A 23313-nucleotide genomic window follows, 5' to 3' on the forward strand; every position below is an offset into this window, starting at 1 on the left:
CCATTAAAAGACTTCTCCTCGAGGAGCGTGGCCTGAGAGCGCATGGAGTAGGACGCACCGCTCACAGCTCCTGCCGGCATCCTGAACATTAGTGTGGTAGCAACGTATATTTCGATTATTTTTTCTTACCTGGTGGGTGAGAGGAGACCGGAGAGTGCGGGGGTGATTTTGAGAGCTCTGACATGCCGCGAAAATCCAGCAAGGGGCCGCGATACGACAGGCCGGAGGTGAGCCAGCATGGCGCCGAGGAGGAAGAGTGCGGCCGCAAAGTTAAGCAAGTTTGCCCGCGCTGATAGCGGTGTGGGAGACTGGGCAGAGGAGAAGGAGACAGACGTGCATAATTCTTCTGAACAAGAGGACGGATCCCTTGATGGGGAGGCCCTGGATGCGGCGGAGTGGCCGCCATTGACCCCTGCACGTCCAGCTAGAAGCGCGGTAGGCCCCAAAGATGCGGCTAATGAAGAGCCCACTTTAAAAGATATTATGGCTGCTGTGGCTAGCTGTAACAGTACCCTGAAGGTGCTCTCTGTACAAGTTGGTAGCCTGAGGTCAGACGTGTCTATAATTAGGCACGACCTACACAAGATATCTGAGCGCACCTCTGAATTGGAGAAGAGGGTGTCTACTATAGAAGATGATGTTCGGCCTCTGCAAATGGCGGCAAAAACAACTGCTAAGGACATAGCTGCTTTGTATGCTAAAACAGACGATCTGGAGAACAGGTCCAGAAGGAACAACCTGCGGATTGTAGGAATGCCTGAAAAGACGGAGGGGGATAATGCTACAGAGTTTGTGGAGAAATGGTTGCATCAGCTATTTCATGAGAAAGGTTTATCTTCCCTATATGCGGTGGAGCGGGCGCACAGAGTCCCCATGCGGCCGCTTCCGCCAGGCAGACCGCCTCGTCCAATACTGGCGAAGATCCTGAATTTTAAGGACCGGGACACTATTCTGCGGCAATCAAGGGACAATGAGGAGATGGTCCTGAATGGGGTGAAAGTGTACATATTTCCGGATTATTCCAATGAAGTGCAGCGGAGGAGAAGCCGATTTATGGACATAAAGAAAAGGCTGAGAAGTCTACAAGTTCAATATGCTATGTTGTTTCCTGCTAAACTGCGTGTGGTGGCATTGGGATCCACCAGATTTTTTGAAGATCCGGAGGAGGCGGCGCAGTGGCTGGACGTCCACGAGCGACAATTGAGAAGTGGGGCCCTGAACACTTGAAGGAGGCTAAGATATAGTTTCTTATGTTCAATTTTTATTTGCATTTGCACTCTAAGGTTGCTATAAAGGTTGCACCAGTTAAGAAGTGTATTATGTAATGCTATCACAAGGTTGATCCTGTGGAGGGAGTAGGTTGCTGAGAGTAAAAATGTATTTCTCAGATGTGGGGAGGATTCTCTACCTGAGGGAGGTTGTTATAATCTGTTATGATTATTATATGTTGGGGGGTAAGTTGCTCTCAGATGGCCCTGTTTTAATGTGTGAGGTTGATATCAAAGGGAAAATGTTCCCCAGTTATAGGAATCTGATTGGGAAAGGGGGGGAGGGGGGTGGGAGGTTGGGTAGTGAGTTGGGGGGAAGAGATATGGTCTTGAAATATGAGCTGAGGAAGTTGGAGTGGGATGTGAGATCCAAGTATGGTCTGAAGTTCTATCATGTCACAGGTGATTAGGGTTTTAAGCTGGAATGTGAGAGGAATGGCAGATGCACGAAAGAGACGTGTGTTTTTCAGTACTTGGGGCGGTTTCAGCCGGCTATATGTTGTCTTCAGGAAACGCATCTGATTGGAGAAAATTTACACTGGATGAGTAAAAATTGGGTGACATATGCGTTACATTCAACTCATTCTTCTCACTCTAGAGGGGTTAGTATGATTGTGCATAGTAGCATCAGTGCAGGAATGTGTGGATGCGGATGGTAGATATGTGTGTGTTGTGTGCAAGGTGGACGGAATCCAGGTGGTGCTCGTGTCTGTGTACGTGCCCCCACCATTTGCATCCCCATTGATAAGAGAGATTATGGACTTTGTGGCGGACTTCCCTGGGCTGCCGTGGCTATTGGTTGGGGACTTTAATTGCACGCTGAATGACTCCCTAGATAGATGCCGGGTGGAAGGAGCAGGGGGTTCACCGGGGAGTGTGGCTCTCAGAAATATTATGGGGAAAATAGGTGTGCATGATGCATGGAGATTGCGTAACCCTGATAAGCGTGAATTTTCGTGCAGATCTGCCGCGCATCATTCGTTATCGCGTATTGATTTGGCCCTTGTTAATGATATAATGCTGTCACTGGTCAGGGATGTCGTCTATCATTCTCGGTCGTTGTCTGACCATTCTTTGGTGCAGATAGACTTGTGCCTGGGGGTGCTCAGACAGGGACCGAGGCTGTGGAAGTGTAACTCACATTGGCTAAATGTGCTGGGTGATCTGTCCGGGATCTCTCTTGAAATTAAGGAATTTTTTGCTATCAATACAGGGACGGCCTCGGTACCGGGTGTTTGGGACGCCATGAAAGCATTCCTGAGGGGAGTCTTGATGAAAGAAATTAACAAGCATAAATCTAGGTCTAGGGAGGCGGATGTTAAGGCGCATGTACTGGTGGCTGAGGCGGAGAGAGAGTTTGGTAGATTCCCCACCCTGATTAATAGTGAGGCGCTGGCGGTAGCTCAGGAGCAGCTGAGGTGTCATTTAGTGCAGGCCGCAGAGAGAAAGAGAAGTTTTTATCGTCAGAGATCCTTTGAAGAAGGTGAGAAGGTGGGTCATCTGTTGTCGGTGGTATCACAGGCTCAGAGAGGCTCCTCTTGTATTCAGGAACTGAGAGATGACAGGGGGAATAGTAGCCAGGACACGAAAGGAATATTAGATATTCTAAAAAGCTTTTATGTATCTCTATATGCTTCCACCGGCTCTAGTTCTGAGGAGGCTCTTAATGAATTTCTAGCAGAGGCACAGTTATCGAGGCTGTCAGAGGAGGATAGAGTAAGGCTGGAAGAGCCGATTTCACTGGAGGAACTGGAGGCTGCGCTTGGGGGTATGGCGAATGGTAAGGCGCCTGGAGCTGATGGCCTCCCAGTGGAGGTGTATAAAAAGCTGCAAGGGATATTACTTCCTGAATTACTTAAGGTGCTCGAGCACTCATTGGAGACAGGTTCGTTACCATATTCGATGCAGGAAGCTATAATTGTGGTTATACCTAAACCTGGGAAGGATCCTAAAATACCGGATTCCTACAGACCAATTTCGCTCCTCACGGCTGATGTTAAGCTCCTGGCGAAGGTGTTGGCGAACAGGCTGTCCAAAATAATTCTGACTATAGTACACCCGGACCAGACGGGTTTTATGCCTGGGAAATCGACGGCTATTAATCTCCGTAGGCTGTATGCTAGCTTAAATATTCCGGCGGATAATTGTGGAGACAGGGCCTTACTTGCTCTTGACGCCGCCAAGGCGTTCGATAGTGTGGAATGGAGTTACTTGTGGGGGGTCTTGAAAAATATGGGTTTTGGAGCACGGTTCATTCAGTGGGTAAAGGTCCTATACTCTAGTCCTAAGGCGAGAATTAGAGTTAATGGAGGGTTGTCAGATTGTTTTGCTCTTGCCAGGGGCACCAGACAGGGATGCCCATTGTCGCCCTTATTGTTTGCTCTCGCAATAGAGCCGCTTGCGGCACATATCCGCTTATCAACAAATATAGAGGGGTTTAGATACGGTGGGCTGCACAATAAAGTGGCTATGTACGCTGATGATACTCTGTTTTTTTTGGGCGATACTGGTGCGTCCCTGGATGCGGCCATGGCATTGATTGACAGATTTGGTGGCTTCTCTGGACTTCAGATAAATTGGCAAAAATCCTCTTTGATGCCAATAGATGGGCAGGCCCTGTCAGGCAGACAAGTAGATAGCCTGGTGCCTTGGGTGGATAAATTTAAATATCTGGGACTATATATAACACCGAGACTATCAGATTTTGAAGACCTTAATCTGTCCCCATTGCTGGCTACTTTCAGGCTCAAAGTGAGGTCATGGTGTAGACTCTTTCTTTCGGTGGTAGGTAGAGTTAACCTTTTAAAAATGGTTATGATGCCCCAGTTGCTTTATGTACTGAATAATGCTCCCGTATGGATCCCCCAGGATAGATTAAAGAAAATTCATTCTATATTTAGGGATCTTACTTGGAAATATGGGCAGGCTAGGATTAAACTGGAGACATTGCAGTATCCTAAGTCGGAAGGGGGCCTGGCTGTCCCTAATGCATGGATTTATTTTCTGGCTTCCCAATGTCAGCATTTCAAGGGATGGATTGATTTACAAGCTCCGGATATGACAGGGCAGATATTGCAGCATTGGTTGGGCAGTCGGGACCTCATGGGCATTCTGGAAGGCTCAGGAATGCATGCTGGGAGAGAAAAACTTCCTCTTATTGAACTTATGAAAAAAGTTTGGGCAAAGGTGAAGCAGCTAAGAGGTGTAGGTGGAATCAGTGTACTTTCCCCTATTGGGAAAAATCATCTGTTGCCCGAATTTTTTGCCATACCAGGACTTAGGAACTGGGAAACGTATGGAGTGACGAGAATTGGCCAATTAATTGAGGGCAAGATATGTAAGTCATTTCAAAACCTGCAGCAGGAATTTAATATTCCTAGGGGGTGGTTTTATAAATATCTCCAAATGAGGCATGCCCTTGAGGTCACACTGCGGAAAGGATGTGTGATAGCTCAAATGGAGGTGGTTCATAAGCTTGTTCTTCCGACAGGGGGAGGTAAAAGAGGGCTGATATCACAGTTTATGTATGCTCTTTTTTTTTTTTTTTTTTTTTTTTTTTTTTGTCAAATCTGTTTTTATTGACAAATAACAAACATAATGTACATAATGGAAGAGCGGGACATCAAGCAGTACATATACAGTAGTGCATATAACCAACTGCACCCATTCACAATAATAATCTGAAAATCTGTACTCTTAGGGCATAACCCTGACAAGACAAGTAGATGAACTAGTACAGTCAACTCAAGCAGTTCCATTTCTTCCTCTATGTGTGCATACATTTGCTGTGAGAACAAAGAAATATTACAACAAAAAACGGAAAAATTACTTAAAAGAAATAAATATATCCTGCATACTTGACTCTCTCTTGTACAAACAAGACACCATCAACTCCTAGATCAACGGCTAGACTAGAGGTGTCACTCCACTTCTCAATTATATTGCGTTACCTTTAGTGCAGTTCTAATGGCTCATCTCACTCTACAGTAACTCATTCAGACTCTCTAAGGTACCCTTCCTACTTTTGGTGTTGGCACTATCTGGTCCCCCTCAAGCCTCTTCTCTTTGGTATATTTAATCCATGGTCCCCAAACTTGCAGATATTTGTCCCTAATGTGACATGACCATCCCACTAATTCCTCCATCCTACATATGTCATCCATTTTATCGTGCCACATTTTGATTGACGGTGGGTCTTTATCCTTCCATTTTATAGGAATCAATAGTTTAGCAGCCGCTATCATATGCGTGGGTAGGTTCATTCTGCCCGGCCTGAAGACGTCCGAGGGTAGCCACAACAGAACCAACTCCGGTGTAAGCTTCAAATTTGTTGAACAGATCTGGTTAATCAGTTTTCCAATATCCTCCCAGAACCCCTTCAGACTCGGGCAGAACCACCAAATATGAGAAAGAGATCCCTTACCCTCTCCACACCTCCAGCAAAGGTCATCTAGCCCTAACCCCTTCTGGAATAGCCATTCAGGAGTCCTATACCATCTAGTGAGTATCTTCAGGGAATTTTCCTGAATCAAAATACATTTTGAGAATCCATGTGAATGAGTTAGAACAAATCTTCTATCACTGTCATCTAACACACAATTCAGTTCTTTCTCCCAGGCTCCAACATATGATGGTAGACTACCATTCTTATCTCTCAACAATTGCGTGTATATGAGTGATATGCATTTCAGGGGTGTTTTGGGGAGCAATATGTATGTTTCTAACCACGTAGGGTCTGCTAGTGGAACAAGTCTAGACTTCTTGAACTTAGCACATGTGATTTCAAAATCTCTTTCCTGCAGAAAATCCCATTTTGCATTCTTTCCGCTACTGAGGGAGACATAAAATTCTGACTGGTTGGGCAGTTTCGCAAGGTCTCCTACTATTACCCCAGGTAAGGACTTCCAAATGGGACTAGTTTCAACGCGAGCTGTGTTTAGTATTTGGGGTAACATCCTGAGTGGCATCAAAGGTGACAGCTTCCCCCCTCCCATATTAAGCGCCCCTGTCTTGTTGCAAGTAAGGATAGTACTCTTTGTGATAATACTAAGCAGAGAGTCCTTATCTGGCTTTTTAAAAGGGAACCACAGCATGTAGTCTGCCGTATTTCCCAATATGGCAAGTTCCATCTCTACGTGTATGGGTGGGGGTGCAGGCTTAGTCAGAGCAATCCATCTTTCTAAGTGAATGGCTTGTATATATTGTTCTACATCAGGGAGTGAGATCCCACCTTGTTTTCGTCTCCTAGTAAGCAGCCCAAAGGGGAGTCTAGCTTTTTTGTTCGCCCAAATATATCTCCCAACCAGCATTCTAATTTTAGATATGTAATTAGCCGGCAAATATAATGGGAGAGATCTAAGGGTATACAACAGTTGAGGGAGAATATAGGCCGTGATCACATTTTTCCTCCCTAGCCAGGAAAGGAATGGTAAAGAGCTTTTTGTTAGGAAGTTTTCAATCTTTTTCAGCAGAGGAGGGAAGTTTAGACTAAACAACAATTTAGGGTCACTAGGTATATTTATACCCAAGTACTTAATAGAAGTAGAGGGCCATTTAAAGGGAGTCATGTCTCTAAGTTTAGATTGCTGTGCCTGTGAAAGTGAGATCCCTAATGCTTCTGATTTGTCCATATTGATCTTGAAGTTGGACAAATCCCCAAACTTTTGAAAGATAACCATAACCTCTGCCATGGCTTCAACCGGATTAGTTAGCATAAGGAGCAAATCATCAGCAAATGCCGCCATTTTATGGGTGAATGCACCCAAATGCAATCCTTTAATCTCCGGGTTTTGTCTAAATTTTAATAGCAAGGTCTCTAAGGTAAGTACAAAGAGAGTGGGGGAAAGCGGGCACCCCTGGCGTGTGCCATTACGTATTGGGAAGGCGTCCGACAGAGTCCCATTAACCATGATGCGTGCTGATGGTGAAGAGTACAGAGAAAATATAGCACTAATAAACTGTTCAGGAAAACCAAATGCTTCCAAAGCGCTACGCATATAAAGCCAACTCACTCTGTCGAACGCCTTCTCCGCGTCGGTACCTAGTAGTACCAATGGGGTTTTATTCTTTTTAGCATAACATACAGCGTGGACTACCCTACTAACATTATGCCTCCCTTCTCTTCCTGGGACAAATCCCACTTGCTCCTCCCCCACAAGCCCAGGCAGAAGCTTGGAGATTCTAACACTCAGCAATTTAGCCCACCACTTTAAATCAGTGTTAAGCAGGGAGATTGGTCTATAACTACCACAGGCCTCTTGATCCTTCCCCTCCTTATGGATCACTGTGATGTGCGCTGCCTGAGCTTGTGGGGGGAGGGTCCCACCTCCTAATAGAGAATTGCATAAACAGACAAATTGGGGAATAAGTATATCTCTAAACTTTTTATAATACGCGATAGGGAACCCATCTGGGCCAGGACTCTTCCCCGATGGTATCGTGTCTAGAACTTTCGTCACCTCCTCTGCTGTAAAGGGTCTAAGTAACTCCAAACTGTTTGCTTCTGAGATAGAAGGGATCTTAATTGAGCTTAGAAATTCCTTAATTTGTAAAGCCATATCTTGACCTGAGTTTTTATCTTTTAAGTTATATAAGGATTCATAGAACTTACAAAATTCTCTGGCAATAGAGGGTGTGTTTGTAAGTTTATTCCCCTCTGAGGCTTTTATCGCTTGTATAAAGGACCTATCCCTTTGCTGTTTAAGGAGAGCTGACATCAACTTGGTGCTTTTATTACCGTGAAGGTAATGTTTAAAACGTAGGTTTTGGAGTATTTTGGCAGATCTAACGTTGAGGATATCTTTCACCTGATTACGTAGGAGAGCAAGGGAATTATACACCTCCTCAGTCTGCGACTTCTTATGCAAGCTTTCAAGCGTTGATATCTGTAGCAACAGAGAGTTCAGCTCCTTTAACCTATTCCTCTTCAACCTGGTGCCCAAACTAATAAGCTCACCTCTAATTACCTCTTTATGGGCCTCCCACAAGATGGAATTTGACACCTGACCTGAGCCATTATTCAGAAAGTAGTCGTTCAACTTCTGCGAGATTACCTGTGCATGCTGTGCATCCTCTATTAGTGTGGTGTTTAATCGCCAAGTCCAGGTTCTATGTGGCAAGTCCGCAAGCTTCATCCCCACACTAATTGGAGCGTGATCAGAAATGACCGCACTCTCTATCTTAGCTTCTGTGACTAATGGAAGCGCTTGGTTAGATAAGAATATATAGTCCAGTCTCTGGTACGAATCATGTACTCTGGAATGGAATGTATAATCTCTATCTTCTGGATGCAAAGTCCTCCAGACATCTGACACCCCTAAATCTGATAATGTAAGGTGAAGCCTGCGGAGCTGCTTAGCTGACAAGTTCCTGGACTTAGTCGTGGTATCTTTCATAGGGTCAAAAATCATGTTCAGATCACCTCCTATAATCAACAATCCTTCCACAAAAGGTTTCAGGATCTCAAGCGTCCGCAGAATCCATCTAATCTGGTTACAGTTAGGGGCGTATAGGTTTGCCATGGTTACGGTTGAATTAAGGATTTTACCTTTAACCAGGAGGTATCTGCCTTCTGGATCCGCAATTTTTGCTGTCATTTGAAACGGGATATTTTTCCCTATACCAATTGAAACGCCTCTCGAGGCTGATGAGTGGGACGTATGATGCCATATGGGAAATAGTCTGCTAATCATATTAGGAATATGCATATGCCTGAAATGAGTCTCCTGTATAAAGGCAATGTCAACATGCTCCTTCTTTAAAGTGTGGTATAACTGACTCCTCTTTTGAGGTATATTAGCGCCATTAACGTTAAGGGAGTAGACCTTCATTTCAGCCATATTCAAACATACTTTTCTCTAGGTTGTCTGCATTATGTATGTCAAGCAAGTCAGGATATGAATAACAACAATGATGTATAACTATGAACATAACAGGTGGGCTAAAAGGCCCAATGGCGTCCTTAGACGCTGTAACACACACGCTGGGCAAAAATCAAGGCCAGCGGGGAGGGGGGGGGGGGGGGGTAATGTGTGAGTAAACCACATGACTCATCACCATCCTCCCGGCCTCTCAAGCTTACGAATAAAACCCCTTAATTACAATATTAAACTGTAGAAGAACAGAAGGGTTAAACGTACATAATCACATTATTGTAAAAACCCCTAACTGAGTAGGTAGCTCTACAACTACAACAGTGGACGCAGGTCTGTAAAGTGGCTCACTATATATATCAACATTTACAGTAATAAGAACTAAAGAGGGTTAATAGAAGGAATAAACTTCTCTTATATTGTGAAAGTCCTGCACTTCAGGTGATCCTCTTCTTTGGCGAGCGACTTTTACCAGACGATTGCCAATTCAGATTCGGCGGGAGCTGAGGAAGATCTGGCGGGAACGCTGTCGGCAGCCATGATGGGATTTCCAGCGGTTCCATCTGTAATGCCTCCCATATCTTAGGTAAGTCCTCTGGCGCTCGCACCGTAAGTTGACGACCATTAACATTGGTTGTTAATCCAAAAGGGAAGAGCCATTTCACCGGAAACTTCTTTTCTCTCAAAGCATTCGTCAGTGGACGAAAGGCTCTTCTTTTGGCTAGCGTACTAGCCGCTAAGTCCTGGAACAGTAGAATCTTGTGTTCTTCCAGAAGAAGGTCTCCCGCTTCCCTAGCAGCCTTAAGCAGAGCTGCCGTGTCTAAATAATTCAGGAGAGCACATACCACATCTCTCGGTGGTTCCGTGGCCGGCGGTTTCGGTCTCAAAGCCCTATGTGCTTTTTCAATAACGATTACATCAGCACGTTCTTTGCCTATAAGCAATTCAAAAAGATGGCGCACTGTGGGTGTTATTTCCTCCGCAGGGACTGACTCAGGTATACCCCTCAGACGGATGTTCTTCCGACGGCCTCTGTTTTCCTGGTCCTCCAGGTATAAAAAGGCATTATTCACCTGCTTACAGACCGAGACAAGTTGCGTTTGCATGCCTGCGCTGTGCTGCGTCATGAGAGAATGCGAATCTTCCAGCGCCTCTACTCTATGTCCCATATGTAGGACCTCTGTCTTAATGTCAGACAGCTCCTTTAGGACTGGTGTCAGGGCTTTGTCCAGTGACTGGGCTAGCGACTGCTGTAGAAAGGCTCTAGTGATCGGCAGGGTGTCTCTTTCACTTAGAATCTCAGAGCCGGCATCAGAGCTTTCACCTTCTGAGTCCTCTTCCCGCGTTTCCACTGATGGCGTGTTCCGCGTTGCCTTCCCCCGCTCCGGCAAAGATGAAACCTTCTTACTGAGGTATTTATTCATATCGCTCTGCGAACTTTTTAGCTTCGGGGTACTCTCCACTTCCCCCCTTCTTTCTCTACCAGTTTTCCCCATGTTCTCGACGGGTAGCTTTGAATTTAGGCTAAAAGACCGGGCTTATGGTGAGGAGCTCAGTCACACGCGTCCTCCACCATGCTCAGTCGGCTCCGCCCCCCCATGTATGCTCTTTTACTGGAAAAATTCCTGGAGGGATTTCCGCTCTCAAGGATGAAAAAATGGGAGGCTGACGTGGGGGTTATGTCTAAAGATAAGTGGGAAGATATATTGGAAGGGGTCCCCAAAGTGTCCTTGAGCGAACAGGGCAAACTATCCCAGCTATTTATTATACATAGAGTGTACAAAACACCGGTGTTTCTAAAAATGGTTGGAGTAAGAATTGATGACAGGTGTCCAAAGTGTATGGAAGAGGGTGCGGATTTGTTACATATGTTGTGGTCTTGTCCAGTAATTGGTAATTATTGGGAGGAGGTAAGAAATATGATTAATAGCAGAATAACATTGAGAATCCAAAAAGACCCAAAGGTGTGTATATTGGGATATGTGTCTGAGATTGGAGGGAATGAATCGGTTAAGGTAGCTGTGGGGAGGTTGCTATATGTGGCCAGGAAACTGATTGCTATGAGGTGGATCCAGGGAAGTCTGCCTACACTGGGTGAGTTTGAACGGAAGGTGCATGACATGATGATACTTGAAAAAGGGGTGTATGCGAAGAGAGGGTGTCCTCAAAAGTTTGATAAATTGTGGAGTGATTGGTTATCTCATACTCACGTGGTTATATAGGCTCGTCAAGATCAAGACTAGTTATCAGGGAGGGGGGCGTTAGGGCAAGGTGGGGGGGGAAGGGATTTGGGGGGGTTTAGATATTTATAATTCTTTGTTTCAAATATTTGTTTTAACATGTATACACGTTATGTACAGATACTGGATAAAACTGTGTGTTGATATTTGTACGGTTACTGTTGTACTCTGACTCAACATGGTGGATAAAGCAAGAAAAAACAACGTATTGATTTTTGTAACACTCTGTATTTATTGATTCAATAAAAATGACTTGATTCAAAAAAAAAAAGACTTCTCCTCAGAATAGGTTATCAATATCTGATTGTTGCGGGGTTTCAGTAGCTCAGTTCCCATTCAAGTAACATGCCTCCAACTCTGTTCAAAGTGGTAGTTCCAGTGGCTGCAGGGAACAGCTGATCAGTCAGGGGGCTGGGTGTCGGACCCCTGCCACTCGGCTAATGATGACCTATCCTGAGGATAGGTCATCAATAACAGGAGCACGGAAACCCTTATAAGATTGGGTTTCCATACCTCCCAACTTAAGAAAAGAAGGAAGAGGGACATTATGTCGCCAATTTTCCCCCACTCGGCCACGCCTCTAACTCCACCCAAAACATAACTAAACATCTAATCCCAGCCAGTCCCCTAAATGCCCCCACATAGTAATTATTTCCCCTTTATGCCACCACAGTAGTTATGCCAGCATTGTTCCCCCTTCACAGATTATGCCCAGATATGTGCCCCTTCACACTAGTTATGACCAGATATGTGCCCCTTCACACTAGTTATGACCAGATATGTGCCCCTTCACACTAGTTATGACTAGATAAGTGCCCCTTCACACTAGTTATGACCAGATATGTGCCCCTTCACAGTAGTTATGACCAGATATGTGCCCCTTCACAGTAGTTATGACCAGATATGTGCCCCTTCACAGTAGTTATGACCAGATATGTGCCCCTTCACAGTAGTTATGACCAGATATGTGCCTCCTCAAAGTAGTTTTATTATTTACAAATGGTCAGTGAGACCAATGGAGCCTTTTATTACATGTGCTTTTAACTATCTACATAAAATATAAAAAAAATTATGACTCACACATCTATTGACTAATAAAAACAGTTTAAAACTGTCCGCTGTGTCACTTGGTTTCTTTTTGTTCAGTATCTTTTGTAACACTGTTACTCCCACGGTGTAATGTAGCGACTGCAGGGATAGATGAGCTGTTTTAATAACTTGCTTCTATCATCCTCTTTCTTTGTCCCTGCGCTACTTATAAAAAACTTCCTTGTTAGTATATTTCTGATACCTAGTGCACTCGCTGTCTAAAATTAATTTAAGCACTGCCCCCGAATCCCCTGAAGACGCCAGGTTAGGGTACTTTCACACTAGTGTTTTTCTTTTCCGGCACTGAGTTCCGTCAAAAGGGCTCAATGCCGGAAAAGAACTGATCAGGTATATCCCCATGCATTCTGAATGGAAAGTAATCCGTTCAGGATGCATAAGGATGTCTCACGTTCAGTCATTTTGACTGATCAGGCAACAGAGAAAACCGCAGCATGCTACGGTTTTATCTCCGGCCAAAAAAAAAACAGAAGACATGCCTGAATGCCGGATCCGGAATTTTTTTCCATAGGAATGTATTAGCGCCGAATCCGTCCTTCTGGTCTGCGCATGTGCAGTCCGAAAAAAAGGTGAAAAAAATAAATGCTGGATCCGTTTTGCCGGATGACACCAGAAAGACGGATCCGGCATTTCAATGCATTTTTCTGACTGATCAGGCATTTTTAAGACTGATCAGGATCCTGATCAGTCTTACTAATGCCATCAGTTGGCATACGTTTGGCCGGATCCGGCAGGCAGTTTCGGCGACGGAACTGCTTGCTGGATCACTCTGCCACAAGTTTGAAAGTAGCTGGCGAAACATGTCGGGGGCAGTGCTTAAATTACTTTTAGACAGCGAGTGCACTAGGTATCAGAAATATACTAGCAAGGAAGTTTCATAAGTAGCGCAGGGACAAAGAAAGAGGATGATAGAAGCAAGTTATTGAAACAGCTCTTCTATCCCTGCAGTCGCTACATTACACCGTGGGAGTAACAGTGTTACAAAAGATACTGAACAAAAGGAAACCAGCGGACAGTTTTAAACATTTTTTATTAGTCAATAGATGTGTGAGTCATAATAAATGTTATGTTTTATGTAGATAGTTAAAAGCACATGTAATAAAAGGCTCCATTGGTCTCACTGACCATTTGTAAATAATAAAAGTAAGAAATAAGCCTAAACATGTGCTTAGGTTCAGAAATGGCTGAAACCTTCAGAGAAGTTATGACCAGATATGTGCCCTTTTACAGTAGTTATGCCCAGATATGTGCCCCTCACAGTAATATGCCCAAATGTGCCCCCTCACAGTAGCTATACCCAGTTATGTGCCCTTCACAGTAGTTATGTGCCCCTTTACAGTATTTATGCCCAGTTATGTGCCCCCTCACAGTAGTTATACACAGTTATGTGCCCCCTCACAGTAATATGCCCAGATATTTGCCCAGCTGTTCCCCCTGACAGTAATATGCCCAGGTCTGACCCCTGACATACCACCTTTTCCGCCGGTCCCCATTATAGTTAGTGGGGCTGGATGGTAACTATAGCTTCCGACAATGCCGCAATACACAGAGATCCGGCAGGCTGCTCCCTACCAGAGTATAAGAGTTAGTGTGAAATTAGCCTAAGACTACGTTTCCACGTTCAGGTTTTTTGATGCAGTTTTTGAAGCTCTGGCTAAGCCCGAACCATCTTCTTCTAAAAAAAAAAAAAATGGTGAAAAGAGCTAGGGATCGACTGATTATCGGTTTTACCGATATTATCGGCCGATATTTAGGATTTTAAAAGTTATCGGTATCGGCATCTATTTTGCCGATATGCTGCTATCAGCGCGATCCGTGTTCCCTCAGCAGCACAGGGGAGAAGGAAGCAGTGTCTCCCTCCCCCCTGTGCCGCTGCTGCCGCTGCCACCAATGAGAGGGGAAGAGGAGGGGAGGGGCTGTGGCCACTGTGCCACCAATGAAGTTAACTCCCTCATTCATTCAAATTCAACAGGAGGCGGGTGCTGGCTGCAGAATCATATAGCCGCACCCGACCTCTATGACAAGTAGCTGCCATCCGCGGCAGTTAACCCCTGCCGCACCTGAGGGGTTAACTGGCGCGGATCGCAGCTACCGCTCATAGAGGTCGGGATGCGGCTATGTGAGCCAGCACCCGCCTCCTGTATATGAATTAATGGGAGAGTTATCTTTATTGGTGGCGCAGTGCGCCCCCCAAACCCCAGGATTAAAAACATTGGTGGCGCCCCCCCAACCAAGCCCCCCAATATTAATGGCCACAGGGTCCCCTCCTCCTCATTAGTGGCAGTGGCAGCTTCTGATCGAAGCCCCAGCAGTGTAATCCTGGGGCTCAGATCGGTTACCATGGCAGCCAGGACGCTACTGAAGCCCTGGCTGCCATAGTCAGGTCCCTGCTGCCGTGTGCACAGGGCAGCAGGGAGAGTGTGAAGTCCTATTCACCCTCATAGAGCTCTATCAGGGTGAATAGGACAAGGGTTCTAGCCCCTAAGGGGGCTAAAAGTTAGTAAAAAAAAACAAGTAAAAAAATAACAAACACCAAAATATTAAGTATAAATGAAAAATAAAGATTTACAAAAAAAAAGCTACATGTTAACAATAAACACGTTCATGTTCAGCAGATTTGTGTAGGAATTTTTAGTTTTTTCTAAAATGAAAATGCACAGAATATTTGTATAAATTATCGGCTATCGGCCTGAAAGTTCGCAGATTATCGGTATCAGCTCTAAAAAATCAATATCGGTCGATCCCTAGAAAGAGGTACAAAAAGATGAATGATTTGTTGTGTGTACCAGATGTTAGCAAGAAATCAGTTTCCGTACCGTGCAAGAGGGTTTGGAAAATGACCAAGTAAATCTAGTTTCACACTAGCAGCAAGGAACTCCGGCAGGCTGTTCCGGCGGGTGAACAGCCTGTCTGATCCGTGCTGCCGCCAGTGCCCGCGTGCCCGCAGACTACTTCTTCGGCCCCATTGACTATAATGGGGGTGGGCCGGAGTTCCGGCGGCAGCACGGCAAATATACCGAGAGGCAGCCAGAATAAAACTACGACATGTAGTCCGAAGGCACGCGTGCAATAGCGGGAGCACAGATCCGACAGGCTGTTCACCCACCGGAACAGCCTGCCGTTGTTCCTTACCGCTAGTGCGAAAGTACCCTAAGGGCTGTTTCACACGAGCGGATGCCGTGTGTGTCATCCGCTGCGTGAATGACAGCCAAGCCCCGTACTGGACAGCAGAGACACGGAGCGTTAACATGATTGATAGTGCTCTTTGCCTCTCTGTGATCTTTTTACTACAAAACCACAATGACAACTTTATCTCGCCGTGATTTTGTAGTTAAAAGATCACAGAGAGGCAAAGAGCATTATCAGTCATGTTAACGCTCCGTGTCTCTGCTGTCCAGAGCGCGGCTTGGCTGTCTTTATGCAGTGGATGACACGAACGGCATCCGCTCGTTTGAAAGAGCCCTAAGTGTATTTTTGCATTCTGTTTGTACTTTATCTCCTGTCTCCTTAAACACAATAAAAGGATGAAATCATGAAGGTGAATAGTGAAGCTGTTAGTATCATTTTCCAGGCCAAGGTTCTTTACTGAAATCAAAGAAATATTGTACTTTGTTTCTGTGAGCAACACTGCCATTGTCCCCTATGTACCAGTACTGATACATGAGTCTCAGTTATGATTTTTTATAGTCTCATCGGCCTCCTAATTCATAAACCCTCTTTATCATTACAGGGCAAACCTCCTTCTGGATCAGTATAGGAAGAAATCCAAACTGTACCGCAGTAAGGTGGTCCTAGTGCCCTTAGGTGATGACTTCCGCTATGATAAAATGCAAGAGTGGGACGCCCAGTTTTTAAACTACCAGAAACTCTTTGACTACATGAACTCCCACCCAGAACTCCACGTAAAAGTAAGAGTGCATAAATACATAGGGTTCATTAATTAATCTGAAATACACCTAAATTAGGCATACTTCAGGCGCAGGTGGCGGTGCAATGTTTTGTTGCGCTGCTATCTGCGACTTTTCCCCGCCCACGCCAGGTCTAACAATGTGGGCGTGGCTTGGAGAAGAAAACGGACGGGCCGGCAGACCTGTCTCATTCCTCATTTTCTGCGCCTGTTTTAGGTGTAGAAAATAGTCTAAATATAAGACAGCCCGGAAGCTGTCTTAAATTTAGAATTGGTGCTGGATGCGCCGAAGTTATGGAAAGGCCTGCTCCTCTTCATAACTTCGGCGGATCCTCCACCAGCTAAGGGTCTAAAACGCCAGTCTTAATTAATGTGCCCCATAGGTACAGAAGTTTTATTCCACTTTTGTGATGTAAAAATGCTGCAAGTTATACACACGCCATATTTGAAGAGCATCTGTCAGCCTGGTAGGGTAAAATGACTTGGCTCTTGCGCAGTGGAGCAGATGCTGCTTCCCAAGCTCATCTGCTCCACTGCGCTCGTGTCAAGTCACTAAGCTGACTTGGCGCTTGCACAATGGAACTGCTGGTTCCCAAGCTCATTTGCAAAAATATATCTGTTGCAGGTCAACCTACAGAGAAAAGCAAGATATCATTTTACTCAGCATGATGAGGCCTATCAGGCAATATCCCTGTTTAACAGATACGGTCTATGAAATAATTAGTGACTTTTTTACACTTCTTTACACTTTTCAAAAGTGGTGGCAAAAATGGGTGGAGATTAGTGGTTAAATGTGCCCAGCACACAGTCCAACAAATTCACAAAAATGTACACCAGAAACTAGTGTAAATTATGGTTAAAATCTACACCAGATCATAGCTGGCATAGATAGATTTTTTTTTTTTACAAAAGGACTGCCAGATAATGCACCAATGTCATTAAAGACTATGTACACCTTTGGAGGCAAATTGTTTTCTAATTTTACTCATTTTGGGCTAAAAAAAAAAATTTCAGTTGGTCTTTATTAAAAATATTGAGCCATTCTGTCACAAAAGGTTAACTGTTTTTCTAGCTGTGTAAATCTTACTTTCACTTTGTGCTGGTTATCTAATAACCCTAACTCTAATTTACTGAGTGATCATAAACACATATGGGCCCTTTACACGGGCCGAGAATCGCACAGTTTATCACTAACGAGCGCTCATAATAACACTCATGATAACGGGATGATCGGGCAGTGTAAAAGACGAAATGCTTGTTGATCAGGTAAACCGATCGTTTGTGGGCATACTCTGGAGGAGATCGCTGCATGTAAATGCATGTAGATCAACATATATTCGGGAAGAACTCGCTGTTTGCCGACAGGAGATTGTGTTTACACGGCACGATCTGCTGCCTGTAAACTATCATTCTTGCGTTCACACAAGCGATTGGATTACCTGATGAACGAGCGTTTCGATAGTTTATCGGGTAATCGGTGGACCAGCTGTTCCGTTCCGCAAAATATGGAATGCACATGGACGCCATCCGTATTTTTTGCGGATCCGTTTTTTGCGGATCGCAAAATACATACGGTCGTGTGCAAGAGGCCTAAGGCTGTGAGATATTCTGTTATGTAGCCGTTATGTTCATATCTACATGTGGCTTCACTTCCTAGCCTATCTGATTAAGTTAGGTATGATGGTCATGTATTTCGGTAATAATAACTAGGACTCCCCCTACAGGCTCAGTTTGGAACTTTGTCAGATTATTTTGACACTCTATATAAGAGCATGGGAGTAACTCCAGGGATGAAGCCTCCTGACTTTCCCGTGCTCACTGGAGACTTCTTCTCCTATGCTGACCGCGAGGATCACTATTGGACTGGATACTATACATCAAGACCTTTTTACAAAAGCATGGACAGGGTGCTGGAGTCACACATACGGTAGGTACAGTGGAGTGTCAACAATGAATATAGACCAGTAAATGGGGCTGAGCTGCAATACCAGACACGGATTGTGGACAAAAGTGCCACTGTTTTTGTAAAGAACAAAAATTCAGACCCCTTTTTCTAATCCATATAGCTGTAATGTCAGCGCATCTTTCCCAGAGAGATCAGGGTAGCAGTAGCAAATCTGCTATGGTGCCCTGGATCACAGGGGTCCTACCCATAGGGACTAATTCTTAATATAGATATGGCAAGGCACAAACAATGGGGAAATTTATCAATAGTGTCTTTCTAGGTGATAAATATTAAAGAGGACCTGTCGCCTCTCCTCAAATGTCTGTTTTAGTAACTACTTGCATTCCCCATGTAATAACAGTTCTGGAGCCTCTATTCTTATGTTGTGCCATTCCTTTATTATTTCTACTAGAAGTTATGAATGAATTGCTAGCAGCTTGTAATAAAGGTACAGATGGCTGTTACTAGGGGTGTCTCCCTGCACAGTCTGACACCAGCAGCACCGATTGTACAGAGTCAGACACACCCGCTACTGGTAACACCCAGCAGTACCTTCACTGCAGACTGTTGGCAATTTGTTTCTAAACTTCTAGCAGGAATAATAAAGGAATGGCACAACATAGAGTCATATGAATAGATTCTCCAGAATTGGTATTACATGTAGGATGCAAGTAGTTACTAAAACTGACATGTCTGGAGGGGTGACAGGTCCTCTTTAAGCTAGTTGTACCAAAGTGGGGCATATGGGATGATAAATTTAGAGCAACTTGTAAGACACACTTTTCTTTATGGCGCCTCATAGCTGATGTACTTCATATACATATTAGATGTTTAAAAATCGGGCACACTATTAACAAATTGTCTGTATTTTATGTTCCGTTTAAAAGGGTTTTCTGAGATATTTTTATTGATGATCTATCCACTGGACAAGTCATCAGTATTTGATCACTGGGGTCCGACACCAGGGGCCCCTGCCAATCATATGATTGAGAAGGCACTGGTAGCTCACAATAGCGCCACAGCACTCTCAGAGCTTTCCCTAGGCCATGTGATTTCAGGTTCGTTGGTCACTTGGCCTAGGCGTAGCTCAGCCCCATAGAGGGGCACTGTGGATGGTGATCTGGGAGAAGGCTGCAGAGCTACTGCAAGCACCGTTGCCTTCTCAAACAGCTGATTGCCAGGGGTCCCGGGTGTCGAACCCCTCACCGATCAGATACTGATGACATATCCAGAGGCTAGATCATAAGTATAAATATCCCAGAAAACCCCTTTAAGCTACACCCAAGGTTTGTTGTGATTTCCTCCAAAATGTAGAAAAAATGTATTTAATAAATCTCTGATATTGTGTTTTTCTTGCAGTTATTTGGACATTTTCCAATATGAGATTACATATACTAGTGCAAAAGCACAAGAGTGAGAGTTGATTATATGTTAGGGGCATAGGTCCAGATTTACTACAAGTTTGACGGGAAGACATCTAGACAGGGAGTCTTTAAATGTTCCAGAATTATCCCATGATAAATGTTGGCAGATTTACACTGTACAATTGTTGGGCCGATTATAAGGAACGAACGTTAGTAGGAACTCTCATTCCCGATAATCGGCACAGGTAAAGGTGCCACAGATCACCCGATAAATGAGCAAAAGGCTTGTTTATTGGTGAAACAATTTGCTATGCAGCACATTAAAGGGTTTCTACCACTTCATTTTCACATAATTAGCTTTCAGACACTAGCGATCCGCTAGTGTCTGCTCTCCCAAACAATCCTAATATAACTGTTTATTGTGCAGCCGTTTCGCAAAAAATCGAACTTATATAGATATGCTAATGAGCCTCTAGGTGCTATGGGGGCGTCATTAGCACCTAGAGGCTCAGTCTACCGTCACAAACTGCCGCCGCCCAGCGCGTCCCTCCAGCCCGCCCATCTCCTCCGGAATGCGATCCTCCCTGTGAGCGTATGTATTCGGCGCATGCGCAGTGAATGTCTGACCGCTTCCCTGCACAGACATCTCCACTGTGCCTGTTCCTCGGAGCACTATGACGTCATCGGCGCAGGCGCAGTGGAGATGTCTGAGCAGGGAAACGGTCAGACATTCACTGCGCATGCTCCGAATACAGACGCGCACGGCGCATGCGCGAGAATTCGTCCGCTTGATCGCATTCCAGAGGAGATGGGCGGGCTAGAGGGACGCGCTGGGCGGCGTCAGTTTGTGAAGGTAGACCGAGCCTCTAGGTGCTAATGACGCCCCCATAGCACCTAGAGGCTCATTAGCATATCTATATAAGTTCGATTTTTAGCGAAACGGCAGGACAATAAACAGTTATATTAGGATTGTTTGGGAGAGCAGACACTAGCGGATCGCTAGTGTCTGAAAGCTAATTATGTGAAAACAAAGTGGTAGAAACCCTTTAAATCAACATTTTTGGGCAAGAGATCTTGCTTTGTGATTTACTGCTCAGAAACAATGATTCTGTATATAGATGAACAATTGTAGTAGCCATCTCTCATCCCCATACAGAGGAACAGCCTTCCGGAATTCATTGTATACGGCATAGCCAGATACTACCTTTCCCCGCCGGAGCCCATTGACTATAATGGGACTCAGCAAGGGTCCGTCTGTTTCCAGAGTTAGTGGCGGATTCGGCCGGACAAAAAATACTGCTTACAGCGGTATTTGTCCGGCCGAATCCCTACACTAATGCTGGAAACAGGCCAGATCTCCACCGGGTTCCATTATAGTCAGTGTGGCCTGGCAGTGCTCCGACTCTTTCCAGCTATGCTGGATACAAAGAACTCTTCCGGCAGAGGAGCAGCCTGCCAGAACATTTTAGCGCTAGTATGAAACTAGCCTTAATTGACATTTACATGGCCAATTTCAGTCCTTTCAGGTTAGTATAAGTTTGTTTGTAATGGATGCACAGACACACAAAAATAGCTTTGTGCACTAAGTTTGTAGACCAGCCATGGTACCTAGACCTTCTGGTTCATCATTCAACCAAAGAACTATAAAGTAGGATTATAATATTATACTGTTATCATCACAGACCTATCACTCATTATTTGAAGATGTCACACTTGATGTGTATTATGTTGTGTACTTTTTCAGAGGGGCAGAAATCCTGTACAGTCTGGCCATAAATCATGCTAGAAGAGCTGGCCTGGAAAGTAAATATCCACTCTCTGATTATGCTTTATTAACCGATGCCAGGCGCAACCTTGGCCTGTTCCAGCATCATGATGCCATCACGGGCACAGCAAAAGAAGCTGTGGTCATTGACTATGGTGTACGGTAAGGAGCCACCAAAATGGCTGATTCATTTGAGAGAATTCTCAACACGAAATCCTGTTTCAGTATATTTCTGTTTTTATTAGGACTTAGCATAAGGAAAATGGAAAGGTATTGTCCAAAGCTGAGGCTCAGAAATTTAAAGCCGAGAGTTAATTGCTGGCTGTAGGCAACTTATATTGGACTGGCCACCAGAATACCAGAGGATCATCCAGCCTCAGCCTCTGTGATATTTTTAGACTGTTGAGTTTAAGCTTAAAGGGGTTTTTCTTATTTTCACCCCGGCAGCCCCCCTACATTTTTGCGACCGAATATTGGCAGGGTTTTGGTGCCCTCCTACATTTCTCTTCAGTTGCACCTGTTTTCAGGTGTTAATGAAGACTGAAATCTACGACAGCCCGATGCTTCCGTAGATTTCATTCTGGTGCATGCACTGCCGGAGGTGCGCCTAATTTATAAAGAGTCCTGTGTGCTCGTCATAAATGAGTCACCTTTACTGGCAGCGCAAGAGATGGAAGACTGGAGTAAAATGACCCCTTCATGTGGTGCCATGCATGTATAGCAATTGTTTGGCTACATCAGACTTCTTGCTCATTTTGATTAGTAAATCTCCCCCCCGGTGTTGGACATTGATGGACAGAAAAGGTGTTCCTTGTCCTTAAGTCTTGGACTACATGAAGATTTTGGCTGTCTCATGGCCAGAGATCACAGTATCATGTTGCTATTGTACTGTACATTGATACTGAATGTGAATGGGGTCAAGTTCTGACTCGTAAGTTGCGGTGGCTGTGGTTTGACAATTGCATGAAATCTAGGTTTGGATTTCTTGTGACTGGCGGACACAACAACTTGCAAGCCCAAATGTTTCCCCGTTCACTTTTGCTGGTTTTGACGCTACGGCACTATACCATGAATACTGATCGTATGACGTGTGTTGCAGTTAAAGTTGCATGTAGCCCCAGCCTAACAGAAATATAACACCGCACATCCAAGTAGAGCCTTTCATCTTGCTTTAATAATCCCTCTTTCTTTCCTATACTTCTTTACAAACTGTGGTTTATCCACTTGTTGCTTTGTTCTCACCCCGATCTGTAATTGGCGAAGTCTTTCTGCATGTCAGGTCTCTGCATGTCCTTCTTTCTCTCTCAGGTTGCTCCATTCGCTGATGAATCTGAAACGCATCTTAATTAATGCAGCTCACTACCTGGTTGTAGCAGACAAGGAGAAGTATCACTACGATCACTCTGTGCCGTTCTTCAGCACGGTAATTGTATTGTGGACATGACGAGGCGGCTCTACGGCTGTGTCTTAATAGGTCATCTTTCAGCAGAGTGAATTAATAAGTCCCGTTGTAGCTTCAAGTCAGATGACGAATAATAAAATGTTGCTCAAATCCTTGTGTTAGGGCTGAGCCACAAATGGAAGACTTGATTTATTTTGTGATAACTAGACTGAGGATTTCTATGCAATGTTCTACGCAGCTTATAGTTTTCATAGGAACAAAGCAGAATAGAATGTGTATGGCAAGAAACGAATATCCAAGAAGGGAAATGTACAGATGACATAGACTGTGATTCACTTTCCATATTTACAGATGTAGCCAACGTTATCTTGACAGGCTCAACACATTAACACAACAAAATCTCATCACAGTAATGCAACATATAGCGTTAAAGTGGCTCCAAAG

General features: G+C 44.6%; 1 protein-coding gene across 2 annotated transcripts in view; it reads left to right on the forward strand.

The window, feature by feature from the left end:
- MAN2A2 (mannosidase alpha class 2A member 2) overlaps window positions 1-23313 on the forward strand; it is a 189543-nt gene that overhangs the window by 128302 nt on the left and 37928 nt on the right. For both annotated transcript variants that reach the window (XM_040414113.1, XM_040414114.1), the window contains exons 9-12: window positions 16217-16394; window positions 18118-18320; window positions 21447-21629; window positions 22776-22890. In XM_040414113.1, the coding sequence (XP_040270047.1) occupies window positions 16217-16394; window positions 18118-18320; window positions 21447-21629; window positions 22776-22890 (679 nt within the window). The remainder of the gene's footprint in view (window positions 1-16216; window positions 16395-18117; window positions 18321-21446; window positions 21630-22775; window positions 22891-23313) is intronic.

Source organism: Bufo bufo, chromosome 1 (genome assembly GCF_905171765.1).
Source record: "Bufo bufo chromosome 1, aBufBuf1.1, whole genome shotgun sequence".
NCBI lineage: Eukaryota > Metazoa > Chordata > Amphibia > Anura > Bufonidae > Bufo > Bufo bufo.